This window comes from Chlamydotis macqueenii, chromosome 1 (genome assembly GCF_036417535.1).
Source record: "Chlamydotis macqueenii isolate bChlMac1 chromosome 1, bChlMac1.mat, whole genome shotgun sequence".
In the NCBI taxonomy this organism is placed as follows: domain Eukaryota; kingdom Metazoa; phylum Chordata; class Aves; order Otidiformes; family Otididae; genus Chlamydotis; species Chlamydotis macqueenii.
This window is the reverse complement of record NC_141556.1, coordinates 43,034,609-43,058,977: the sequence shown is the minus strand read 5'-3', so window position 1 is coordinate 43,058,977 and position 24,369 is coordinate 43,034,609. Positions and strand designations below refer to the sequence as shown.

The 24,369-nt window shown below is 38.0% G+C and overlaps 1 protein-coding gene across 4 annotated transcripts in view; it reads right to left on the bottom strand.

Annotated features, from left to right (window-relative positions):
• The window catches only part of SYT1 (synaptotagmin 1), a 361,419-nt gene that overhangs the window by 58,961 nt on the left and 278,089 nt on the right, over positions 1-24,369 (bottom strand). For all 4 annotated transcript variants that reach the window (XM_086749733.1, XM_086749757.1, XM_086749742.1 and 1 more), the window contains exons 6-7: positions 22,466-22,633; positions 18,907-19,074 (exon numbers count right to left, since the gene is read on the bottom strand). In XM_086749733.1, the coding sequence (XP_086605859.1) occupies positions 18,907-19,074; positions 22,466-22,633 (336 nt within the window). The remainder of the gene's footprint in view (positions 1-18,906; positions 19,075-22,465; positions 22,634-24,369) is intronic.

Sequence of the window (24,369 nt, the reverse complement as noted above, 5' to 3'; positions counted from 1 at the left end):
TGCTTCTGGTATGGTGATTATCTCATGGAGGTGCCTTATTGTTATTATGAATTTATTTCAGCCCTATGTATAAATAATTTATGTTAGCAAGTTACTTTGATCTCTGATGGAAACTGTAAGTTAGTGTTAGAAACTTCCAGCTGGGAGGTTCACAGGTATTAACCTATTCATGTATAATACGCAAACACCAATCAAAAGACTCTCTTCATCTAAGTAACTTCATAACTTCATTACATTTAAAAGAGGACGCAATGGAGCAGAACATAAATGACACCGGCAGCGCTGTTAGCTCTTCTTCAGCTTAGAAAAGGCTATCTGAAGTCCTGTTGAGAACTTGGACTTTTTAGAGATGACTCTAAGAGGCTCCTGCGTCTCTCATGTTTCTTCGTGTATTTGTCAGTAGTCATTTTCGCCTTGACAGTACACTCTCCTAACGAGCTACAGAGAAAAATGCTATTTATGCAGATTACTCTCATTCGCACTGCAGAATCTCCAACAGCCATATCTATCTTCTTAGTATAAACATTCCCCACATTTTTGTGAAAGATATTATGAGAAAGTTGATGCTTGCAGCTCTCTTGGTAAAACAATACCAAAATAATGAGCCACAGCACCATATGCTTTTTCCTAATTGGATCTAAGACTCCAAAATAGTCAGTAGAGGAAGGATTGAAACACAGTGAGGTGTGTTTCCAACTTCAATACCTGGTTTTGATTGTGGATATTTGCATAGGCCTGAGAGAAACACAATAGGATGTGGTTTACAGACAAAGACCCAAAAGACAATCTTCCACCAAGCAATATTTACAACGGAAGCTCATAACGTTCACTGTATAGTTTTTGCATCAACCAAAATGTTTTAAAACTCTGCGGAGAAAGCAGGGACAGTATAAAGGTGAGTCATAAGCTAAATTAGAGTCTTTCAAATTCAGGAAACCCAGGTAACCTTTAATGACAGAATGTCTAATCCTAATTCCCACATCCATGGGCTTCAGACAGTTTTGAGGCCATCGTATCGTGTCTACACACAGAGATCTAAAAGCCAACAAATTCCTTCTTTTGGTATGAAAACTACGACTACACTAAGCCACAAAGGCGTCACAATAATACCAGTAACAGAATCACATGGATGCAGAAATGGATGACATGAACTAGCCATAACTTCACTTAAACCACCACAGCAAGTGGGCAGAATTAGCAAACCATACACATAACTGGGATCTACAAATTGGGAAAATATTGTTCCTCCATACCTTCTAGGACAAATAGGGATCATATTGGGAAAAGGAAATACTGGTTTGTTGGGTTCCCCCTTTTTCTTTAAACCTGAAATTGTACTGCCACAGCAACTGTCTTTAATATTACCAGCTTCAAAGGCATTGAATTTTTTTATAAATACATGGTTACAGAACAAAGCAGAAAATTTCAAACCTGCAATAGGTACAATCAAGAACGAAAGACAATCTTTTTCTCTTATGCTTGCAATTTAGGGACCAGCTGACCCCACAATATGCAGATGATTCTGCCACAATTAGGCAAAGGAGTGGGAAGTGAGCAAGAAGCTCTTAAAACTCAGTTTGCATAAATAGGCTAGAAATAGATGATACAGCAAGGAAAGATAAAGGAGAATCAGAAAGAGAAAGAAAAGCCGGAGCTAATGTGTCAGCCTATTATTATAGCACTTTTGTAGACTATCACATGAATATGTATGCATACCAAGTTCCACTGTACCCCAAAATCTATGAACTACTTTTGGGATAAAGTGCTGAGAGCAAATAGGAGAGGGAGAGTTCTCCCCTGCTTTTTCAATCAAAAGGGTGATTACAGAAGCAGCTATTTCAGACTTGCAAAATGTTAACTATAAACCCAGTCAATATCAACTTAAGGACTTTAAGACAAAACCATTAATCTGATAAGCAGAATAATTCCTTTGCTGTCTAAAAGAATTCCATGCCTATGAATAGAGCAGCGGCACTGCTATACAGCTAGCAGTAAATAGGTGCTAAATGCCTCCGGAGAGAAGGATGAACCTTCTTCACATGTACTGCACTTCTGAAGAAAATATTTTAAAACAACAAAATATGAACAGATAATGCCCTATTGCATGTTTCCTTATTCAAGGATCAGTCTCAATTTGCAGGAATAACCCACTTGTCTTACAAAATGGAAGTAGAGAGTGTCTGTGATCAAAAAAGTGTCTGTTTGCTTTTACTAATGTTATTTCAGAAGCGTTCTCATAAGCTGTACTCTCTCCAAATGTCGAAACTCTGCCATAAAAGGAAGCTCCTGTTAATGTACAGTGTTCAGTTACAAGCCACATAACAAGTAAATTAAGAAGCAAAGTCAAGTGAAATAGATTACAGCAGGAGATCTCAGAAAAAGCAGAGGGTTCTTGAAGCAAAGATCCCGCAGGCTCATTTTGGATGCTGTAAAAAAGGGATTAACAGTGACAACAGGCTAAAGAAGAGATGGAAAGACTGATGCTAGGCGAACAGCGAACAGAAATAGCAGCAAAGGTCCATGAGGTAAGTTTTAAAAGGGAGAAGTTTTAGGGCAGATAGGGAACAATCTTTGAAATCAAGTGAATTTATTAAAGGTATCAGGAGGTGGTACCTGTAGGGATACAGTCATGGTATAAAGCAGGAGTGAGGAAGAGCCAAAAGAAACGGTTTAATTGCATATTCCTTTTGACTGATCTCCCTACTACAGTCCTACTCTCTGACTTTGTGATACAACTTCTGTATGCCAGCACTACCTTTGCTTAAAGGGAACAGACCTGTCAGGATCTTTCCATGGAAATAAAAATCTAGGGTTTTTTTTCCTTTTCTTTTTCTTCCCTATGAACAGCACTACTTGACACAGAAATTCTTCACAAATCTCTGTCTTCTTGTTGCAATATATATATAGAAAGGCAGTAGATTGCATTCCTTTTAACTGCCGTAATTATGTAATATTCTCCAACACAATGGCAAATCGGACTTGAAAGCAAGTTGGGCAATAATTTGAACCAGCCAACATTATTAAAAAATTAACAAGTCAGGTTTTGTGAGCTTCCTCCTCTTAGTCCTCTACATTACATTTTTAACTGTTGAGAGAAAGCACTTCTATTACTGCTTTCTAAAAAGCAAAGGAAATGGAAAGAGAAAACATTGTTATTATTAGCAGAAAATGACACTTCATGGTCATCAGTTTAAAAGCATTACAATCAGCTGCCTCTTGCAAAATGAGAAATGCTGTGGCTGAAGGCACTTGAAATCAAACATTAGCAGAAACCCACTCTGATTTCCAAACAAGAGACCATGCTACCAAACATATTGAGTTCTTAATTAAACAAGAAGAAAATTAATTTCTTAAATGAGAAAGGGAGGAATGAATATAAAAGAAACATATATATGCCTGAACATCATAGCCTGGTTTTCTGTAACTCCTTGCCTACCCACAAGCGCATGCAGCTGGCTGCTCCGCTTTCATGACTGCATCTTGCTCTGTTTTGCCACTTGGCTTCTCCTCAGCTCCTGCCTGATCATATTTCTAAATGTCACTCACGTTTATGCAGGCCAGTGCACAAAACAAAATTAATTTAACTGAATGACACATTAATAGTATTACTTTTGACAGCATGGAAAACTTATTAACTATAGCATGTCACAAGGCTAGTCTTCTAGTGAGTAGTCTAAGTACAACATTGAAAGGAAATGTAATACATTTGAAATATTTTTTTTGGCTTATCAGACACTGTGAGAAGTCAAATAACAAAGCTTTTCCATAATTATTAGAATAGTACATGTGCATCGCAGTCACTCTACAGAAAGTCCCTGTTCTCCTGTGACAGGGTACAGGAAGCCACAGTACAGCACCCTTGCTTGACTTGAAAACGCCTCTTGTAGTACGTATGGGCACCTTAACGCTTAGTGAATGTAGTTTTAACTACCACGAGTGTCTTAGTTTCCAAAAGCCATTGACTCCAAAGCTTTAGATGATGGATTGAAATTACAGCATACATCTGAAAAAGGATTGGCACACAGTAGAGAACTGTAATTAAGAATCAAATCAATTACCAATTTCTTAGTTGTAAGATGTACCACTGGATGTGGTAGTGTATTAAAACCTGGCATGAACAGAGTCCTTGCTACAATGACCACACATTATTGATTAATGAAAGACAGAACAAACAGATTAAACAAACCAGTAGGTGGGAATGACTGGCATGATGGAGTGAGTCATCTCCTATGGCTGCTGGTAAATTCTGCTGAAATGCAACAGCCCCATGGAAAGACTATCAGGTGAATTCAGTGTCTCCAGTACTGAAGTCAAATATTTCCATTTGTTCTGTGAGAACCACAAAGAGAAATTCAGTGGAATTTGTGGATTATCTTTATAGCCAGCTATCTTCTTCCCTTTCCTCTGTAACAAACTACCAAGGCAAAAGGACCTTGCACCTCATACTAGTCTCAGCTACATCATAAATAAATCGTTCCTTTTGCAGTGACACTGTCACAGCCTGGTTCACTCAATTCCATGGACGTATATCCTCCTTTCTCTCATCTCTTGCTTGCTGCAACATCAGTTCAGCTTTCATGTTCTTCCATAATAGTCCCCAGCACTACCTCCAGCTCCCTTCCATGACCCCAATCACGAACTCCACAAAACACAGCAGCCTCCTCCAAAATATCCTAAATTGGCAATCAGGCAAGAGGCAGTACGTGACGTGGTTGTTTTAAAACTAGAAACTTGCTGGTTAGCTAGCAGCAGGCAAACAGAACATGTGAGGATTCGGCATATGCCCAAGGGTTTCTCTGAATGCGGCAAGAATCTGAGTATCTATCCTCTTTCTGTTTGCCCTTGGTTTCCACTAAACTTACAGGAGCCTTCTTAGCATGCTCCCCAGCTTCCAATGTAGCACAGAATACAGTTCTGGGCAAAAACCAGCTTGCCTGTGTTTTCACAAGACGACAACTCAACTTTACAGGCAGGTCAGGATCTTCACTGCACAGTGATGACCTGGAAGGGGCTGCAAGCAAGGGGACTGCAGAGCAAGCTGAGAAGGAACTAGATCTGCTAACAGGAAAACCACAGACAGCTGATGTAAGCTAAGAGCTGACAAACAGTTCTCCACCTGTAATTTATCAAGATTAAGAAGACTTTCAATCAAGTCAATGCCATCTTTTCTTTATATCCACTGCTTCTGTGCTACAAGCACAGGTAGGACTTGAAATAACTTTCTAAATCACCACTTTTCCTTTGGAAAGTTTTCTAACATTGTCCTCTTTTACTAATTTTTGTACTGGAGATTTTTCTAGAGCATCAAAACTTCCCAAAAATATGAGATGGGGTAAAGGATACGCAGCTGGAAAAGAGGCAAGCTGAAAACTCTCAGAAAAACTCTCAAAGGCACTCTTGCTCTAATGCTTTCTCGCTTCAGGGAAGTCAGAAATATGTAATATACTCTCTCAGAAAATTTCAATATTTTTGTCTTCGTTTCCAGTTAAAATGAAGAAACTAATAAATGCCTCCTTCTACAACATCTTGCATTATAAATTTTAAGTTCAGCTCATTAAATATTTGTGCTTAGTTCAAGAATGAGTTCCTTCTAACTCGTTCTATGCATTCAAATCTATTGACTTACCCATATCAGGCTCATATTCACTTCTTAAATTAAGCATTCAAAATATATTTTTATGAAACTACTGAAATATATTCAAGTTTTTGGCTATATACATACTGGCAAGAACCTCTTTTATTAGTTCACTTCCCCTGGCTATTTCACTTTGAAAAACTGTCTTAACACATTCTTTAGGAAGACAAGACAGCTCATGAAAGGTCATCATAGCAATCAGTACCGCACACTGAATTTCATTAATCTCTTCAGTAAAAAGAAAGAGGTCGCTGCAGTCATCTATAAAAATATAGGAAAGAAGACTGTACTTATCATGAGATCTCTGGCTCAATTATGTTCATTTTTAATAAATCTTAGACCACAAGGGAAATTCCAGAAGACTGGAACAGTGCTAATGTTACACCCATCTTACTCAAAAAAGGCCAAATGGGATGAAGGTGGTATCTATCAGCCATTTGCCTTTTAGCAAACTCAGATGAAACAAAGGAAGAAGTCATAGAAGTTTGCATTAATGATGGTTTAAGGGACATGGAATATAATGAATGTGAAATCACAAATAGGACTTTCCAACTAAAACCAGATTCATTCTTTGATAAGATTGTAAATTTGGTTGATGAAGAAAACATGCCATTTTTTTTTTTGTTCTGTCCAAGATCTACTGCTGTTTTTATAGACGTGGAAGACATTTCTGCTGATAAAGTAAGCAGGTGATACAAGAATTAACATAATGGTAAATAATAATGCAACAGGTAGGTCAGAGATAAAGTGCTAAATCTCTTAGCTATAACCAGTCACACAGAGTACATTTTCGTACACCCAAAAGCAAAAATTCTATATCCTAAGAACTCAAGAACATTTCTACTTATCTACTGAATGAGGAAATACACATGCCTCCTGCTGAGGATTTAGGGTCGTATGCTACAGACCATGAATTGCTAGTGCAATGCTGCGCAAAACCCTCAATAGCAGAAGTGAGCAGAAGTAGCTGGTGACTTTCCCTCTCTGGCAAAGATACAAAGCATACTGCACCCAGTCCTTCTATACACGTGTATTTTTTTTAAGATGTGGAAAACTACAAAAAAAAAAAAAAGGTAAAAATTCCCAACTCTTATTGGAAAAATGGAGAAAAAGCCTGATGTGAAAAACATAAACGATGAATTTCTGCAGCTTTCTGAAAAGAGGATTGGAAGTGACTTGATTACAGTGCATAAGTACTGTAGAGAAGAGGAAGCATCATGCATTAAATGGCTTGATTCTACTGAAGAAGGGCATAACAAAAATCAATGACTTTGGAGTAGAACCCAGTAACATCCAGATAACAAATAAAGCACACATTTTAGCAGAGAGATAGAGTAACTCCTGAAGCTGTAATGGATGTGTTATTTTCTCCACCTACTGATGTCTTAAAATCAGCAACTTGTAACCTCTTTGGGTTTGAAGACCCTCTATGAGTTTTCCATCAGAGCTGCAAAGCTGCCTATAACAAATGCTGGTCTACTGTCAGCAGCCTTCTCTTCGTAACCTTTGTCAGTAAGGTCTCACTCAGAATCTTCCAGTGGAATTTCCACAAAATTCTGCTTAGATGATATTAGAATGTGTCATGGGAGACTTGATTTGGGTGAACTTCCACTAAAAACATGCAGGATAATGCTGAAAGTCAGGATGCCATGAGGAAATCTGGGCTTTTGGGGTTTGTATTCTATGGCCGTGCAGCCAGGACCATGGGCTGAGACTCAGAGGGTTTCTAGCTCCTTGCTCCCAAATCAAGCAAAGCCTAACTTTCAAGTTTGTAAGGGGATTTCCTTGTGCCACCTTCCTCCCAACTTGGCACAGAAGGAATATTCCTATCTCTTGGATGCTGCCTCTTTCCTAGATTCAGTTAGATTATGGGAGGTTCTTTAAAATGTTCCTTGAAGATCTAGGAGGAACAGGCAGACAACTTAGGGCAGACAACCTCACAGCAATTAGAAAAACAGCCAATTTGACAGGAAATAGTAGTATTTTGAAACAAAACAAAGGGTTTTGAAATAAGATACTTTTTTTTTTTCCAAAAGAAAATTTTACTAGTCCACAGTCATTGCAGATTAAAAAAGATCAATTTAAAGACCTGTCATCCTCAGCAAGTTGTAAGAACTCATATAGTGGTGCCTCCTGGCAATGAACCCAAGGCTAAAAGTCTAAGGAGCATGTCCCAGTGTTTATAGGCAAGGTATTCACAGCTTTATATGTAGTGGCTGTGTTTGAGGCTGATTAACAGTTAGTTTTCATGATAAGAAGCATACAAGCAGGGAAGTTTCAGAGCCTTAAATTCTTACATAATGTGACCAGTGCTTGTGCTCACAGGAACTTATGCCAACTCTGGAACTCTACAGCTGAAACCCAAGCAGGAAGCCAATATTCTCTAGTCATTCATGGAACATATGATTGTTGCAGCAAACCTAGTAGAGCTTAATTAAAACCTATTCTCATTTACAATTATCATATATCAGAAAATACTAATTTTTTGATTTTATAATTTTAAACATAAAAGTTGTAACTTCCAATGTGCATATTTTTCCTTTAGGCTGATGGATAAAACTAAAAGCGTACAGTTCTCTGTTAAGAAATCAACTAATAGCTTAGTACCATAGACATTCTGAAGAAATAATCATGTCTTTAAGAGATTTTAAAAGACTTAGTGATTTAGAAAAGTATGATTCTCTATCTAGAGAAATATCATCACTTGCGATATCAAATTGCAATGAGACAAACTGGTCTTCATTGTAAAAAGAAGAGGATGGGGAACTATGTGTGTATCTGGATGGTACATGAAGATACAGGTGGGTTTTTTTTGAGGGCTTTGATGTCTTGTCATATACAAGTTAATGTTTAAGAGTGATAGAAAAATAAAGTGCAGGGATAAAAATCTACTATGACAAGAAAGAAATAATGGATTATAGGCACGTAGAATAGAATAGAATATTTCAACTGGAAGGGACCTACAGTGATCATCTAGTGCAACTGCCCAACCACTTCAGGGCTGACCAACGGTTACAGCATGTTGTTAAGGGCATTGTCCAAATGCCTCTTAAACACTGACAGGCTTGGGGCATAGACCACCTCTCTAGGAAGCCTGTTCCAGTGTTTGACCACCCTCTTGGTAAAGAAATGCTTCCTCATGTCCAGTCCAAACCTCCTATGGTACAGCTTTGAACCACTGCCATGTATCCTGTCACTGGATCCCAGGGAGAAGAGATTGGCACCTCCCTCTTGGCTCCCCCTCCTCAGGAAGCTGTAGAGAGCAATGAGGTTGCCCCTCAGCCTCCTTTTCTCCAAACTAGACAAACTCAGAGTTCTTAGCTGCTCCTCACAGGACATGACTTACAGCCCTGTCACCAGCTTTGTTGCCCTCCTCTGGATGCATTCAGGGACCTTCACATCCTTCTTAAATTGTGGGGCCCAGAGTTGCACACACAGTACTCAAGGTGAGGCTGCATCAACGCTGAATACAGTGGGATGATCACCTCTTTTGACAGGCTGCTTATGCTGTGTTTGATGCACCCCAGGACATGGTTTACCCTCTTGTGCTGTGGAAGAACTGCAGCTCTTACTTTGTGTCAGAGAATTGTAACAGTTGCACCTATTTTCTGTGCAATTAGCGCAGGCAAAAAAATTAGAGTCATCAAAATTAATTCAAATGACCCACATCTCCTGGAAAACCTGCCTGCTCTAAAACATCACAGAAAATTAATGTTCAGCCTGACTGATTAATATGAAAGTCTGAATGAATAAAAACACTTTCAGTATAATCTGCTGCTATCTAATTCTGGGCTGGGCATTAACAGACAGGGGATGTCAGCTGCAGACCTCAGGGCACTCATATGAAAATGACCTGCTGCCAGTTTTGAAGCTTGAGCTCCATTCACCAACAGAGATCCTTTGGTTAATTTTCAGTTACTGAAGAAGATATGGAAAAATAAAGGTAAAATAACTGGGTTCCAGACAACCCAGTAGCTCTGAAGATTACCAGAAGCAATTTAAATAGCATCTAAAATTGGTTAAGGTGGTAATTGGTTAAATCTAATGGGAAGCTCAGGCACTGTGTGCTCACTGCCATCCATACCACTGAGAAGGTTCAGTGCCATGATCTATGCTGGTGACATCAAAAGGCAGTTATAAACCCCACATAATGGTAATTGTCTAGGGAATGACTTAGGTCAGAATTTTATAGCAGGTCTCTATCTAAGAAGAAGAGATTTGAACTCAAGGTCAGTCACAAGTAGAAAAAGGCACTAGAGAAGGGTTCTCAAATTTAGTTGCCATTATCAATGACAGTGGAAGTAGCAATAACTCCTAATTCTCTTCTGTTGTAGGTGAATGCATCCAGCCGATCAAGCAACAGTAACACACCACTTTTAACTCTCTTTCTCACTGTTAGTTTGGAAACTCCTGCCTTTGGCCCTATTTCTAGAACTGTAATTGCAGACATAATGCTCAAAGAAAATATCTTGGCCTCCATGTCAGGTTCAGTTTCAGGTATTTCTCTTCATCTAGGGCTTGGCCAGCAAGACACACATACAGATAGTATCTGGGTTCAGAAACGGTATCAGAAATGAATTTCATCTGCACATTGGCAATTGTAGTTCAAAGTGAGTCGTGTTCTGCTCTAAGCAGATAGCAGGAGTAGTAATTCTGTGGCAGTGACCACACTCAAGCCCTCCATGGAAAAAAAAATCCTACTCTGCAAACTCTGTCAGTGGCAAGGAGAGAACAACTACAGCACTGCTCCATCCATGAGCCAGCCAGGCAGGCATCTGAAACAAAAAGTCCCGGTCAATGCAATTAAAGGCTGCTCACAAAACTATTAAATTCTGCACAAAAGCTGACATCACAGAAGATGCATTAGAAAAGAAAGAAGCATTTCTGCTCCATACTCAGGTCTACGTCTTACACGCACACACAGAGTGAGAATATGTTGAGAAGTGAGGAGGTGGAGTGATTCACGGGTGTTTGATCTCTGGTCAACATAGATACTAAAAAGCAACAGCAACTTTAGACTGTTGAGGCTAAAAAGTGCAGCTTAACTGACTCAGTTGTACAAAATGATGGTAGAAGCTAAAAAAGAAAAAAAAAACTTAAAAGAGTACAAAACCGGGAGATCAGTCAGCATTCTACGATTTTCTCCTTTTGTATGGTCAGTGCTGTGAAAGTCTGGAGAGAGAGAGAGGGGAAATGGTTTGATCTTTAGACAGTGGCATCACTCTTGGAGTAAAATTCCTCACTATTAGAATTCTAGATGACAGAAAGGTTAAAAAAAATAACGGTGTAGCACCAACATTATAAATGTTCATGCTCAGATAAGGTACAGAAAAGCATTTACACCTATCTTGTTTATCTCTTTAAATCTTCCGTATGACGTAGTTACCTAGGACCACTCAAGAATAATAATATTTGCTTTGATCTGTGTGAAAGACTAGCCGTAATCAGTCCTTCAAAAAGAACCATGTGTATGTTGTAGACTGCAAGATCTTACAAACTGGAAATGTCAGTTCTCCATTAACCTACAAGGGAAGAATGCATAAAGCATAGAAACAGAGACATTCTTTGAAAAGGGCTTTTTCTGCAAGTTATTACTATGTACAACAGCATCCTGCCCAGACTGAATTAGACATGAACAAGAGAAAAAGGCTTTACTATTCCAAAGGTTTTTAGAGTCTAATTTAAATCATCATGTCCTGAGTGTTTCTCTAGTTATGACGATAACAATCACAGAGCAAGCTGCAGAAGGCCACAGAGGAGAAAAGGAAAGAGGCACAGGGTTGATTGCACTAAAGCCACCCAGCTGCAACACCAGTAACACGCCAACAGCACATCAGCCAAGGGAAGGAATTTCTCCAGCCTTTGGTGGAAGGCTGACTTACGATACAATCGAACAGGTACCTGCAGGAATGAATTATCGCTGTCTGTCATCTATTTAGCCTAGAAGTAAGACCTGGTAATACATCCTAAATTCATGTACTCTACATCTGAAAAATATTAGCATAAAACCAATAAAAGCCTAATACCACAAACTGAAAATACAGTATTACATTCTAGATGCTAAGTGTGATTTCTCTAAAATAAGGGCATTTGGTGCTAATTCCTGTCACAGGTACAACGCAAAGTGCCAGTTAAGCTCATTGTTGAATGAAACCGAAACACAACAGGCTCTGAAAAGGGGCTAAATGCTTACTACATAATCCCTGACATGTCTAAATTGGTGTTTAAGATCTGACAGAGGAAAAAAAAATGAAGAAAATAACGAATCTGTTTCTTTCTGAGATCGCTATTCCTAAATCTTTGTCTTTAACCTTTTCAAAAACACATCTTTCTCTGATGCCGCTGGAAACCAAGATCCTTTACTTTTACGTGGAGTGAGCACGACACAGTGAGGAGACCGGAGTGGCATACTACGCCTCAGCCTTTTAGTGAAAAAGCTGTTGTCTTCTTTGTGACTGCTGCCGTTTCCTTGTGACAGGTAAAATGCCGATCTCTGCTCTGAAGATCTCTGTGTCGAATGACACTTATGACGGAGGATTTTGATACAGCCATCTTACAGCTTCCCTTAGCTCCTGATTCTAGTTTGTAATCACAATCAGATAATGATTTTTGTCACTGTAGATTTGCAAAGGGAGGAGAGAAAAGAAAATAAGGTATTACCCTGGACTATTGCAAAGCTTTTGCCTACACTTCCAGTGAGAAATGCAATTTCTGCCTCTGGGTAATACATTCACTGATGCTGGTAGTCAGAAAAATAAGTAACTACATAAAAGTCTGGGTGGAGAACAATGCAGGAAAATCTCACATGCAACATGTTCTGTGGTTCTTTCATAGCAATCATTTGATTCTGCAGATGCATTTGCAACCCCTCCCAGCTGGCAGAGCTTTACAACTTGGAGTACTCTGCAATTATGGCTGAATTCCCTGGAATTACTTCCGCAACTTCCATCCAAAAGATATCTTCGTAGCTTTAGCACCTTATCCTTGGAATATACTTCAACCCATGCTAATGACTGATACACCAGCTATCTGAATGAATCACTTGCAGGTACATGGGGAATCCTTCCAGCATTTAGGTGATAAAAATTCTGCTTAGACCTTTTAAAGAACTTTAAGGTGATCTCAGTCCCTCTCAATACCTTTCTCAAAAGCCCATGAAAATGTGATTCAGAACATTGCTTTCCAAATACCATTGTATGTTTGACATCCAAGTCCAGTGCTTTTCCACTCCTTGGCTGGTGTGATCTCTCTCCACTATTAAGCACTTTAAAATATCCTATACTTGAGCAATAAAAAACCATACAATAACTTCAAGAGGCAGAGATAGGGAATTGTCCACTATTCCTTCCTTGTCACTTTTTACAAGGTCTTTAGGAACATGCCTTATCTAGAATTATTACTTTGTGTATGTATCATTAGATGCTTAGCATCAAGTGTAGGATCTACTTTGTCAGAACAGTTTAACCTCGAGATGCCCTTCCACACTTGAAAGTCAAATGGTACTAAGTATGTTTTTGGCAAGTAAGCAATACAAGTTTTTCTGATCTCAGAATGAATCCTGTCCAGAAACAGAAGGGCCCCAGAAGAGCCTGAATTTATTACTGAACTTCTTCTTCTTCTCTACTGTCCTCTGTACTTTTTAATATCTGTAAAGCCAGACAGTCTGAGATGAACCACGACAAGTTCCCTTTTGATTTCAAGTAAGGCAATTACATTCTTTTTGTTATAAGAATGCCTCTGACCTCCTAAGGTAGATGTCTTTTCCAGAGGGGCAGTTAAGAAAGAGAATACTCAGCAAAGGTATATAGTGGGATTGTCAGCAGTTATGAAAGGTGAAAAAATAAACGTGTAATTCTAATAGCCTGAAACAGCCCCATAACTGCTCCACCTGAGTCATGTGGTTTTACCTTTAAAATTGCAACATTTCAACATCTTCAATTTCAAGATGAAAAACAACTAATTAACCGCTGAAGAACTTCAAATCAAACTCACTTTTTCTCAAACTTAATCCATCTCCTTCATATTAAGAACCTCTGTTTTGTTCCCTTTCTCACTACCAAATTCAGTTCCTCTGCAGGACAGCTGCTGCACTTACGTTCAATATTCTGGACTTAAGTGAATGTATGTTCAACATTCTGCATTTACTGTACGTAACTGCCACAAAATCTGAAAATTAAAAAAATCCTCATATTTAACATTTTAAAGTCTTAGCTGAGTCTAAGATGAAATGAACTTGAGAAAACTTGAACACCATGCAGAAAACATAGTGATCCAATATAATATGCAGCTAAATAAAGGAGATTTCACATTTTAAAATTTGTCTTACACTCTGACAGAATCTCCATAGGGATAATGATACTTTATTTTGCAAAGCACTGTGCCATCTGCAAAGCTGTATAAGAACTAAGTGTTATTATTAGAGATGGGAAAGGTCTATTAGATCACCTGTCCATCTCTGATATAACAGAAAATGATAGTGATTTGCTGCTGTGATTTTACAGTGACAGTGACATTTGTAAAAATGTCCTTTCCTCTTAACTCTCTAAAAGTTTCAGTGCTGAGGATTCAATAAGCTAGACAGCTTACTAACTTTGTCACTCTCCAACTTCTATGAAGCATACTGAGGTATTAAATACATTTATTTCAGGCCCACTTTTCAATCTCCTTCCTTCAACTTTCAGTTTTTGAAGAAGAAAGAAAGAACAATCTGCATGAATAACTCACATGTCAAGGTTCACAGAACTGGTCTTTCACTCTGCAGCTGCAGACCGCTTGCACGTCACCCAGTTGCAAGGCAGTATTGTAGCATCTCCCCTACTTGGGATTGTGCATCATGTAGGAGAGAGAAGCTGTTGTCCGTCTTGCTGGTGTTTTCCAGCAGATTTCCATGCAAAATACAGCTATCACAATCCACTGTGGTACAAGCATGTATCCATCATATAACCTATTCATGGTGGATGCCTGATCAGATAATGCATGGAGTCTTATCTGATGGCAGTCCTAAGAGGTCTGCAGAACTCTTGGTGGCGGATATTGGCAGGTTGAACATCCTTCTCCTCATGGAGAAATGCTCTGCTTCTCCATTGCTTTCAAGGGAAAGAATTGTTTCTGCTCTTCCTTATATTCCCTAAAATTTCTTGGAATGTTTGCTAGAACAGGTTTTCAGTTTAAGTGCCAATATAACAAAATGTCTGGAGGGAAATCAGTTGAAGTATGCAGAAGATGACTCTCAGTATGATTCATGTTGCTGTGAGCAAAGAAGAGGTCTGTCTGGACTTCTGTACTGGAGTGATAACAGACACTGGATGCAGTGTGTACTCAGATAAAGTTAATGGCAGTGACATCTGGTAGATGACACAGAGGAGTAAACTATCATCTGTTTTTTAACACTCTGTGCCCAAACCATTTTATGTCAGACTTGGTAAAAGTGAATAATCTTTCAGTATCTACTACTCTTCCCTCCAATGCTCTCAGTCATATAAGACTGAAGGACGGCTACATAAATCACCTCCATAAATTCACGAGGACAGCAGAGCTAAAAGCAGCCAGGGAAAAAGGATTCAAGGTATGCAGCTCGTTAGTAGTGGCCTCCCCACTATTTAGCAGTCATTGTACAGACTTGTACATTCCCAAAGCTCTCTCATAGTCATAACAAAAGCTTACATAAAGCCTTGTACCTTCAAAGTGCTTCACCAACATAAATATATTAATAAGACCTTTCCCAGAAGAGAATGCAGTGTCAGAGAGATGCCATTCAAATGGCTGGGCCATGAGAGGTAGAGCTTCAAATATTTCATCTAACCTTCATCCTCTGCCATCAATTTCAAGCCCGTTTAGAAAAAAAGATAGAAATTACAGTGGATCTTTATGAGTAAAAAGAAGAGTAATCGCTTGTAAAATGATTTTGCCCTCTATGATTGCAGTGTTAATTAAATTGTATATTCAGTGATGAATATTCTGTGCATCAACTGAATTCTATGTAAAGTAAAAGAAAAAGAAGATTTTTATACTCAGTTTGACTGATGCCACCTAGATGGTTCTTTCAAAGTTACTAGTGACAATTGCCACTGATGTGCTTTGGTATACATCTTGTTTTGGGGTCATAATGAAAACATTAGGAATCGTTTGGCATCTGATACTTAATGGCAAACATATTTAGAATTCTAGTTAGTGCTAGGTTGTTAAGAACTGTCAAACTTACCCAAGTGCTGTAAGGGCAAAAACCAAAATGAACGTGTCATTCTTCAAATATTGCAGACTACATACAGATGTACTTTTCAGGGACAAATTAATTACACAATTAAAACATGCAGAATAGTCTACAAAAGATTTTTTTCAGTAATAGAATTATATTTGTCATATGTTTTTGGGTGAAGTCCAGTTGCTTAGGTTTTAATTCAATTTTTATCATGTTTTCTTACAATTAGTAAGCCAGACTGCAATACCATGTTCATGATCACTACCAAGATACGAGCATCTTGCCACACATCTGGCCCAAGCAAATCACATTAGCCTTTATATGCACAGTACTAGATTTGCTAATTCTGAAGCCAGGGTACTTCTTGGTCGCAGCTATATCTGCTGTGATTTCTGCAACATCTGCCGTGTCAGCTGATAACCAGTTTATGGAGTTAGGACCTCTCCCATCCTTCTCTATCCCCTATTTATTATCACAGAAAATGTACTAGAATTAGTTTGGCATCTTTGCTGCGGAGCAGGGGCTGGAACATCAAAGATGATGAGGTACTTGGCAGTAATAAAATACGGAAATATGAATGACATTTCACCTGAAGCACAGCTCCCAAACTACTGACATACGTAACTCTCTTGGTTCTTGGTAGAGATTTATTTTCCAGATTGGGCTGGATCAGGCCCAGCATATATAAGACAGAAGTAGAGGTTCCATAACAGAGCAAAAATAAGTGGAGAACTTTTGGAATAAATAAACTTGGCTTACCTACATCTTGAGTAACTGGTTTCTGTGAGGTCAATTTTATTTCTACAGTGAGCTCAGGAGCTTTTGTAGAAAAGCTACAACTAGTATATAGAAAACTAAGATTAACAAAATTCTCCAACTATCCTAAGTTATTGTATTTTCCCATATTTATTGGATACATTGCATGCTTATGAGCACAGAAATGCAAAAATGAAACAGGAGACCTCCTGTATTATGAAAAAAATATTTAGAGAGTTGATGTAAGCACAGTTTTTCACAATGTTTTCACAGGATCATATTGCCTAGCTTAATACAAATAAAAAAGCCATGCACTCAAAAAAGGCCCTATCAAAAAACTTTACAAAAATAACAATGTTTTTTTCTGCATATATAGTACCTGAAATTTGAAAGATGAGGGCAGAGGCTCAAATGGAAACTAAGAAAAGCTAGTTTCTTCTAGCAAACATTACTCTCATGCAAATATGTTTGCATAGACAAATGACAAACACATGTAAAAATATACATCCGTCACTTGGGCTCTGAAAGCACAAACAAGGTACAACCTAGATTTTGCCTCTACTGCAAACTATTCAATTATTGTAATACTCTTCTAATATCCAAATCCCTTAAGTATTATTTATTCTAATTACCTCCTTCTGTCTTAATAAAAAGTTCTTCCCAAGCCAGAACACATTTTTGGAAGTAGTTCACACTGTTCAGTATCTATTTCAAGCAATGTTATAATTGTTTTGTATTAGCAGGATATGAACTTTATGAAGTAACCAAGCTACTGAGTCAGATCTTACTGTGGACGTGAGCTAGAAAAGTCAAGAGGCAATGTTCTATGCCACAAGACAGATGAAACTCCACAGTAACCTGTACAATGTTATCTGCCAGCTGCTTATGGGGATATCATTGTTTATGTTCTAAAAGCTTAAAGTTATACTAAAAAGGTAAAGTTTAAATTCCTCTTTCTGTAGTATTTGGCATATTTTATGTGTTTTGAAATAGAAAAACATGAAACTGGTATCACACACAATAGTGCAATAAAAGTCCAATTCGATACTTTAAAAAGTTTAGAAAGATTAATACCATCCGATTCTGCACTTCTAGCTTTCTGATATGCTGAGGCCTAAAAGGAACAGGGCGTAAGAGTGGAAGAAAAATGTCCCATACAGCACGAGTACCAATGTCACATGCAATAAGAGAGCCCTGTAAATGCTGTCACTATGAAACAATGCCACACAAATTAGTCTCAATTTAACACTTGCTTTCAAATCAATAACCAGTAGTAGAAAGTAATCTGAAAATATAGTCTTTAAAAACAAACACTCAAAAAGGCAAGACTGAAATCTGCCATTTTTTAAAACCTGAGAAGGCTGCATGGCTCAGCATCTGCTGTATTTTTCACAACTTGCAGTCTAAATCCAATATTCAAGTTTTCATCACTTCTGTTAAGGAAAGATTTCATCCAGAGATTGTCCCTTTAATTACAGAAACTAAGGTTTGAATCCAAAGCAGCTTATTAGCTAAATGAGACAAGGAACTCGGACGCAGATTCCTTCTCCCACCAGAGAATTGAAGCATGCTGTGCACTCTGACTATTATGAGTGGGTAGATATTATCTAGCAATCAAAAGGGAAAAAAAAGTAAAACTGAGTACAAAATGATCTTATAATAAGCAAAGAAGTGGATGCGCCAGTATGAACAACCTCACAGGATGCACAATTTAGTCATGAAATATTTCCAAAAAGTGTCTTGTGCATATGTAGCACTGCACCTACTAAACAACGAACCCACAGGATGCTGGCACTGAGAGGAAAATAGAAAAGGTGATTGAGTAAGATGCAGTTCCAACGTCTTTGTCAAATGCATCATTCTAATCAATGAAATATTATTGCATAGCAGCTCAATAAAACTGTAAGGTATTTCAAAGAAAACCATTATCTTCATGTACAATAAGACGCCTTGAGATGCAAACATTGAGAATGACTAGGGCCACTAAGAAGCCTAAACACACATCACTTATAATTCAAATGCAAATTATATGTACCCAAACTGCATCAATTCAAGAAAAAGTCAAACTCATGGAAACTTTCTTAATATGTTGCATAAAGTATCAAAAAGATTGAAAATAGGATTAGCAAAGGAGAATGTACCATTCAATGAGTATTGGAAAAGATGCTTATCAAAAATTTATCAGGCGAAGTAAGTCTGAGAAATGCTGATAACAGATGGGAGCTGTCTTGGCAAAAAAAAATGTTGCCAGTTTGACTGTTTCTCTAGCTGAGGATAAAAGTGCCCTGGGGGAAAAAAAATGTCTGATTTTTCTTACCTCTTCCTTCTCTGCACTTTGCAAGTCCCTCCACTCCTCAGTGACGTGACCGAAGTCCACTGTGTTCATCGCAACCTTATATTCCCCAATGATATCATGTTTGGAGAAACGATCAAAGTCATAAACTGCCATCACTAAAGTTTTTCCACCCAGCTCGGAGTATGGCACCTGCAAAGAAGAGAAAATGACAAACTCCATATCTGAGACAATAAAGATCAGTCCACTACAATGCAAATCTATTTCTTTGGTTTATCAGCTGTCACCTCAGGTAAATTGAACTGCAGAAAAAATTATGAGGTGTATTTGTTTCAGAGTCACCAGACGCAGTATTTTTTGAGACCAGGCTCTGGCACTCGATAGAACAACGTGGCAGCTCACTCATCACTCCACAGGCTTTTCTCATTCTACTTCAAATCATTTTGTGGGTGATGAAACTGAAACAGGAAGCCCAATTATTTGCACTGAAGACACATGAACTTTTCACACAACGGTGTCTTTCCCTCAATAAATCAACTGTCATCACTCAGAAATGGGTAGCTCCCAGACTGATGAAAAAAACAGAACTGGCTTACTGCATCTGACACAAGGTAATTAGAACTAAATAGTTCTCTTACAGTACCACTACCTATTACTTATGAAAGCAGATTTTTCATTATTATACCTTTCACACTGTAGACACTAAGGTGCTTTCTAAGTCACAGTGTACAGCTAGAAACTGTGGTGGCAGAAGGCCAAGTTCTGACTAATTCTCCAGCTGTTCTGATGTGTTTTAGACAGATGCTGTGGGTTAGGATGCTTATGAGTCATGTTTTCAATATTCAGACGAAGATGTGCAGTTCAGGCAAGCTACACTTGAGTGGCTATCTGGAGAGGTCTGATTTAGGAATTGTTTGGATTTACAGTGAACACTTGGCCAATTTGAATATATTCTGCAAGTATAAATGGTTTCCATGGGCTTCAGTAAACATTTCTCTATTAATTGTCTATATAAAAAGAGGAATGAAAGTGTGGCGTTATCATTGGCCTTGTTAACTGCTGTATGTTCTGGTCTGTTTAAATCCTAGGACTGTTGTCTTTTGTCACGATTTCGCGTCAGCTTGCTTTTTAAAATGCTTACTAATAACATGAGTAGTTTTCCTTTTTCATAACACATTATATAACGTTTAAAGGAAGCCTTTCAAGTTGAGAGCAAGCTCCAGTTTCCGTTACTGAGTACAATAGTTTCAGTGGGTACAGGGTTGTGTATTGTAGTAAATACTATAGCAAAATCTATTTTAATTCTGTAAATTATCTGTAACTTCTAAAAAGCTATAGAAGGCAAATGTATGTGGAAGGCAAAACTCTACATAATTTTACTTTTATTTTTATGTAACCTCAGAAACAGGAGAAGAGAAATGTTCTAAAGTTTCTTTCTCTATCAATTTACAATAGCACTTCGTGGATCCTGGTCATTAGGAATGAATGAAAAAACGGTACTTATCATTATTTACTTTAAAAAAAATCATTAACTTGACCTCAGTAAAGCTTATTTTAGCTACTTTCCTTTTTAAAGAAGACCTAGTGGCTGTGCTTCCTCCATTCATTACCTCTAAAGTAGCCTCACCTTACAGCTCTGTTCAGGTCAACCAAGGATGTCCTTGGCTCTTGTGAAGGATTGCTCCTTCTCCCTGCCTTCTGCTCTGCTAGAGATACTCAGCCTCTTGACTTAATGCAGGTGAGACCTTGGTAGAAGGACATGCATAGGAGTGTTTTTCTGGCACAGACATGCCACTTCCCCAGACCTGAACCCTCTTCCCACTTTAAGCCTGGGGAGGAACACCTCTCTCTGCCAGACTGGTGTAGTCCAGCTAGGATTTCTCAGTTTCTTTTTGGCAGCACAGTGTGGGTATACAATTCAGTCAGCTGGAGCCTGACGAACACTTGAACCCTGGAAGAGCACCATGGATGTCTGGGAAACAAATTAAAAGGAGACTAACATAGGGAGCCACCTGAAGAAGAGAAGGAATGAAGTCCAAGGCTCAAGACGCAATAAAGCAGAATCATAACCCACCTCATCCCCATTAGCCCCTTCTTTGGGAGGCAGGCAGGCAGCTCAGAGCTGTGCCTTGCTAGAAGGTAATAAAATGAGCCTGGGCTGCCTGGTGGGCAGCTCTGCCAAAGAGAGGGATGGGAAGGATGCCAATAGAAGCTGTGGACCACCTGAAGTGACTCACAGAAGTAAGACTCTGCTCAAATACATGAGATAGTGTCAGCGGTTCCCATAGAAGTTATTTATTACAGCTGCAGCACTAGTTAAATGGTCGCTTGCCTTTTTTGAAGTCCTCAGAACAACGACAGTACTTGGCATGCTCCATTGGTTTTCTCTTGAGTACAGACCACAGTATCCAGGGGATTGTCAGTAACTTACTGGGATGCACCTAAACACTTGGTCAGGTCTTGCGTGGAAAGTCAACTTTCAGAGCATAAAATTTGAATATTAAACATGTGACTTAAAACAAGTGGACATTATAGCCCAGGAGTGCATGATCTGATTTATAATTTGTGCCTTCATCTTAGATTATAGCACTACTGTTTCTTTATTTTCTTTTGTGAGCTGCATGAGAATCTGTAATTTATAACTGTTTTCTTTTAAATACTCTCTTAGGAAAGCTCAAGAAAAAAATAACTCCCCACAAAAGATTATTTTTATGAACATCTTCAAGGGAAAATATAAGCTTATATATGCAGTAGTAGTTCTGGCCTCCAGGGATATCTTTCTCATTGAATGATTACATAGCCTGAGTCTTTCACTGTTCCTGTTTCCAATCCGCAGCTGTCATTACAAGATTGGGCATAGAGAGAAAGGCCTAAAGTAACAGCAGAGGAATGTATATTAGGATAAGCTCTCTGAAACATGCTGTATAGTATTCCTTTTCTGTATTTAACTGGGGTTTAGGCACAGCTACAGTTTTAGAAAAACACTACTGATAGATGCTATTGGAACAACTTAAATATTGCAACGTAAGGCTTAGCTGCATTTATTTAATGCATGTATTATTAAACCCGAAACATGATTTCTTTTCATATGTAAAGTAGCATGAGAAAGAATTGCTATGACAAATTCTAGCAAGATTAATCTGCCATGTTGTCCTTCATCCATTTACCTTCCTTGAGTTTTAATTTATTTTTGAGGGGAGAAGAAATGGTATACTGAAATTCATAAATCAGACTAGAAAGATATTTAAAGAAAATGCTGGTCTAGTGAAATTTACCTGACATTTGTCAAACTGTCACTGTTTTGTGACTTTCTTGTAAGTTTTATCCAGTCATAAAATATGGATCAGCTTGTCATACATCAGGATAACTGAAGTGCCTAAAATCAAACTGTGCCTTTTATACCCACTGAGATCTGACCCTATGTTATACCATTTTCATCATAAGACTGAATATCAAAGCTTTCTACAACATGAAAAATTACTATGCTGCAGTTACCAATTAACTAAGACATTTAACATTGTAGGCAAGCGTGAAATACACAGTGGTTAAATAAAAAAAGTTTCAATAATTATGAAAAAAATACCTTGAATGTAAATTGCTCATTGAAAACAGGGTTAAGGGTCTTTCTGTGCACTTTTGTCTCATATTTCTTCTTCTTATCAGGCAGCAGGAAAACTTTCACATAGGGATCAGATGTACCACCCATATCTAATGCAGGCAATTCAGCTGCTTGAATAATCCCAACTAGAAGCTGAAAAAAAAGGAAAACAGCAGAATGAAATTTCAAATAGATATTTATAAAAAAAAATGTAACAGAGAAATACACATGCAGACTCTATTTCTGGTCTATGAAAAACTATTACCCCTCCCACTTCAAGGAAGGCAAATGAGGCAACACTATAGACTTTAGAAAACCAATTATGGCAGATGCAGACTGTACAAAGGCTGTTTTTAAGCAGAAGAGAGGTTTTCAAAGGGCAGCTGATTACAGCTAAATACAGACTTCATCTTTTTAAAGACTGCAATCAAATAACTTTCAATTGCTCTCTCCTCTTGTGCATTATTTTTCCATGCTAGGCACCATGAATAGAAGTCACATTATTAAACAAAGAAGAATGTCTAATTTTGACTACAAAATTTGTATTCTATATCTCCAACACACAACCTTCCCCCAAACCAAACACAAAAAGGTGATATATCAAATGCAAATCCTCAGGCAGAACTTTATTGAAAACAAATGGATCTTGCAGTCTTCCTTATATTTACCATCTCTTGCTATGTACACAAATGGGTTTAGGTAGTAAACTAAGGACAGCATTTTCAAAAAATACCCCAGGAAAACTAATCTTTGGTAACTAAATCCTAATAACAATTCACAATCTCATTGCAAAACACAAAACCTACTTTCTCTTACATACTTAAAAATAAGACTGAAGCACATCTGAAACTTGTAAATGCCTTAGCCATTTTTTAAGTATTACAAATGAAGGGTTATGTTATGTTATGTTACATTATGGTACATTATGCTATGTAGACATCCCAGCCTGTATTAGCCCTCATCAGCATAACGGAGTTGAGAGAAAGAAAATACTTTTAATCTTGTTTCATAGACACAGAACTAAGGTGAACACTCAAGTGACTTTTCAAGGTCAATCTGGAGATGAGACAGTAAGAACTGGGAATGAAATCTGAGAATATATTCTTCTAAATCAGTGCTTCAGTCACAATATATTTACTTCTCTCATGGATGAATTGTTTAAGATTGGAAACAGAAGCTCTAACAACTGGAATACAGAACAATATAGTCAATCTAGGAAAGAAGATTCTGGCTTCTGAGAGTTTGCTCAAAGTTCAACTTATTTTTACCAGTTTTAAATTCACAGTATGGCCTGCATGCTTTCCCACCTATAGGACTCTTTAAGCTCCATGAAACATTTTCCTTTAGCTGTAAGAAACACTTCTCCTTTTCTGTCTTATTCTTATTCTAGATGCCTAACAGTTCATAAACACCCAGCTAGGCTCAGTATCTACATCAAGTCTGTCACACCAAAGAGTGAAAAAACAAGCCTATGACTTTAGTTAACAGAGTGGAAAAGTAATTCAATTCCCTTTTAAAATTTCTCTCTCTAGAACTGAGGCATCATGCTCTGGAAAGCACATTGGTCATCTTGTCTCCATTCTTAACCCTGTGCAATGTATTAGCCACATTTTTTGTCTGTATTTTCAGGCCACTGTGCTCTGCTAATCTAACTTAGTCCACTCTTCCACTCTTTTATATAATCTATTCTCTGAAAAATTCTGAGTTGCAACATAGTTTAGAGCAGCAAAATAAAATAGGAATCCAGAACTCAAATAATTTATTATCTTAATTAAATACTACACACTTTTACAGATTTGTTGCTCTCATCTTATTTCCCTTTGTAAAATATAGTTCACAAAATCAACATTTCCTTTAATAAAATTCACACGGAAAGTTTGTTTTCATAT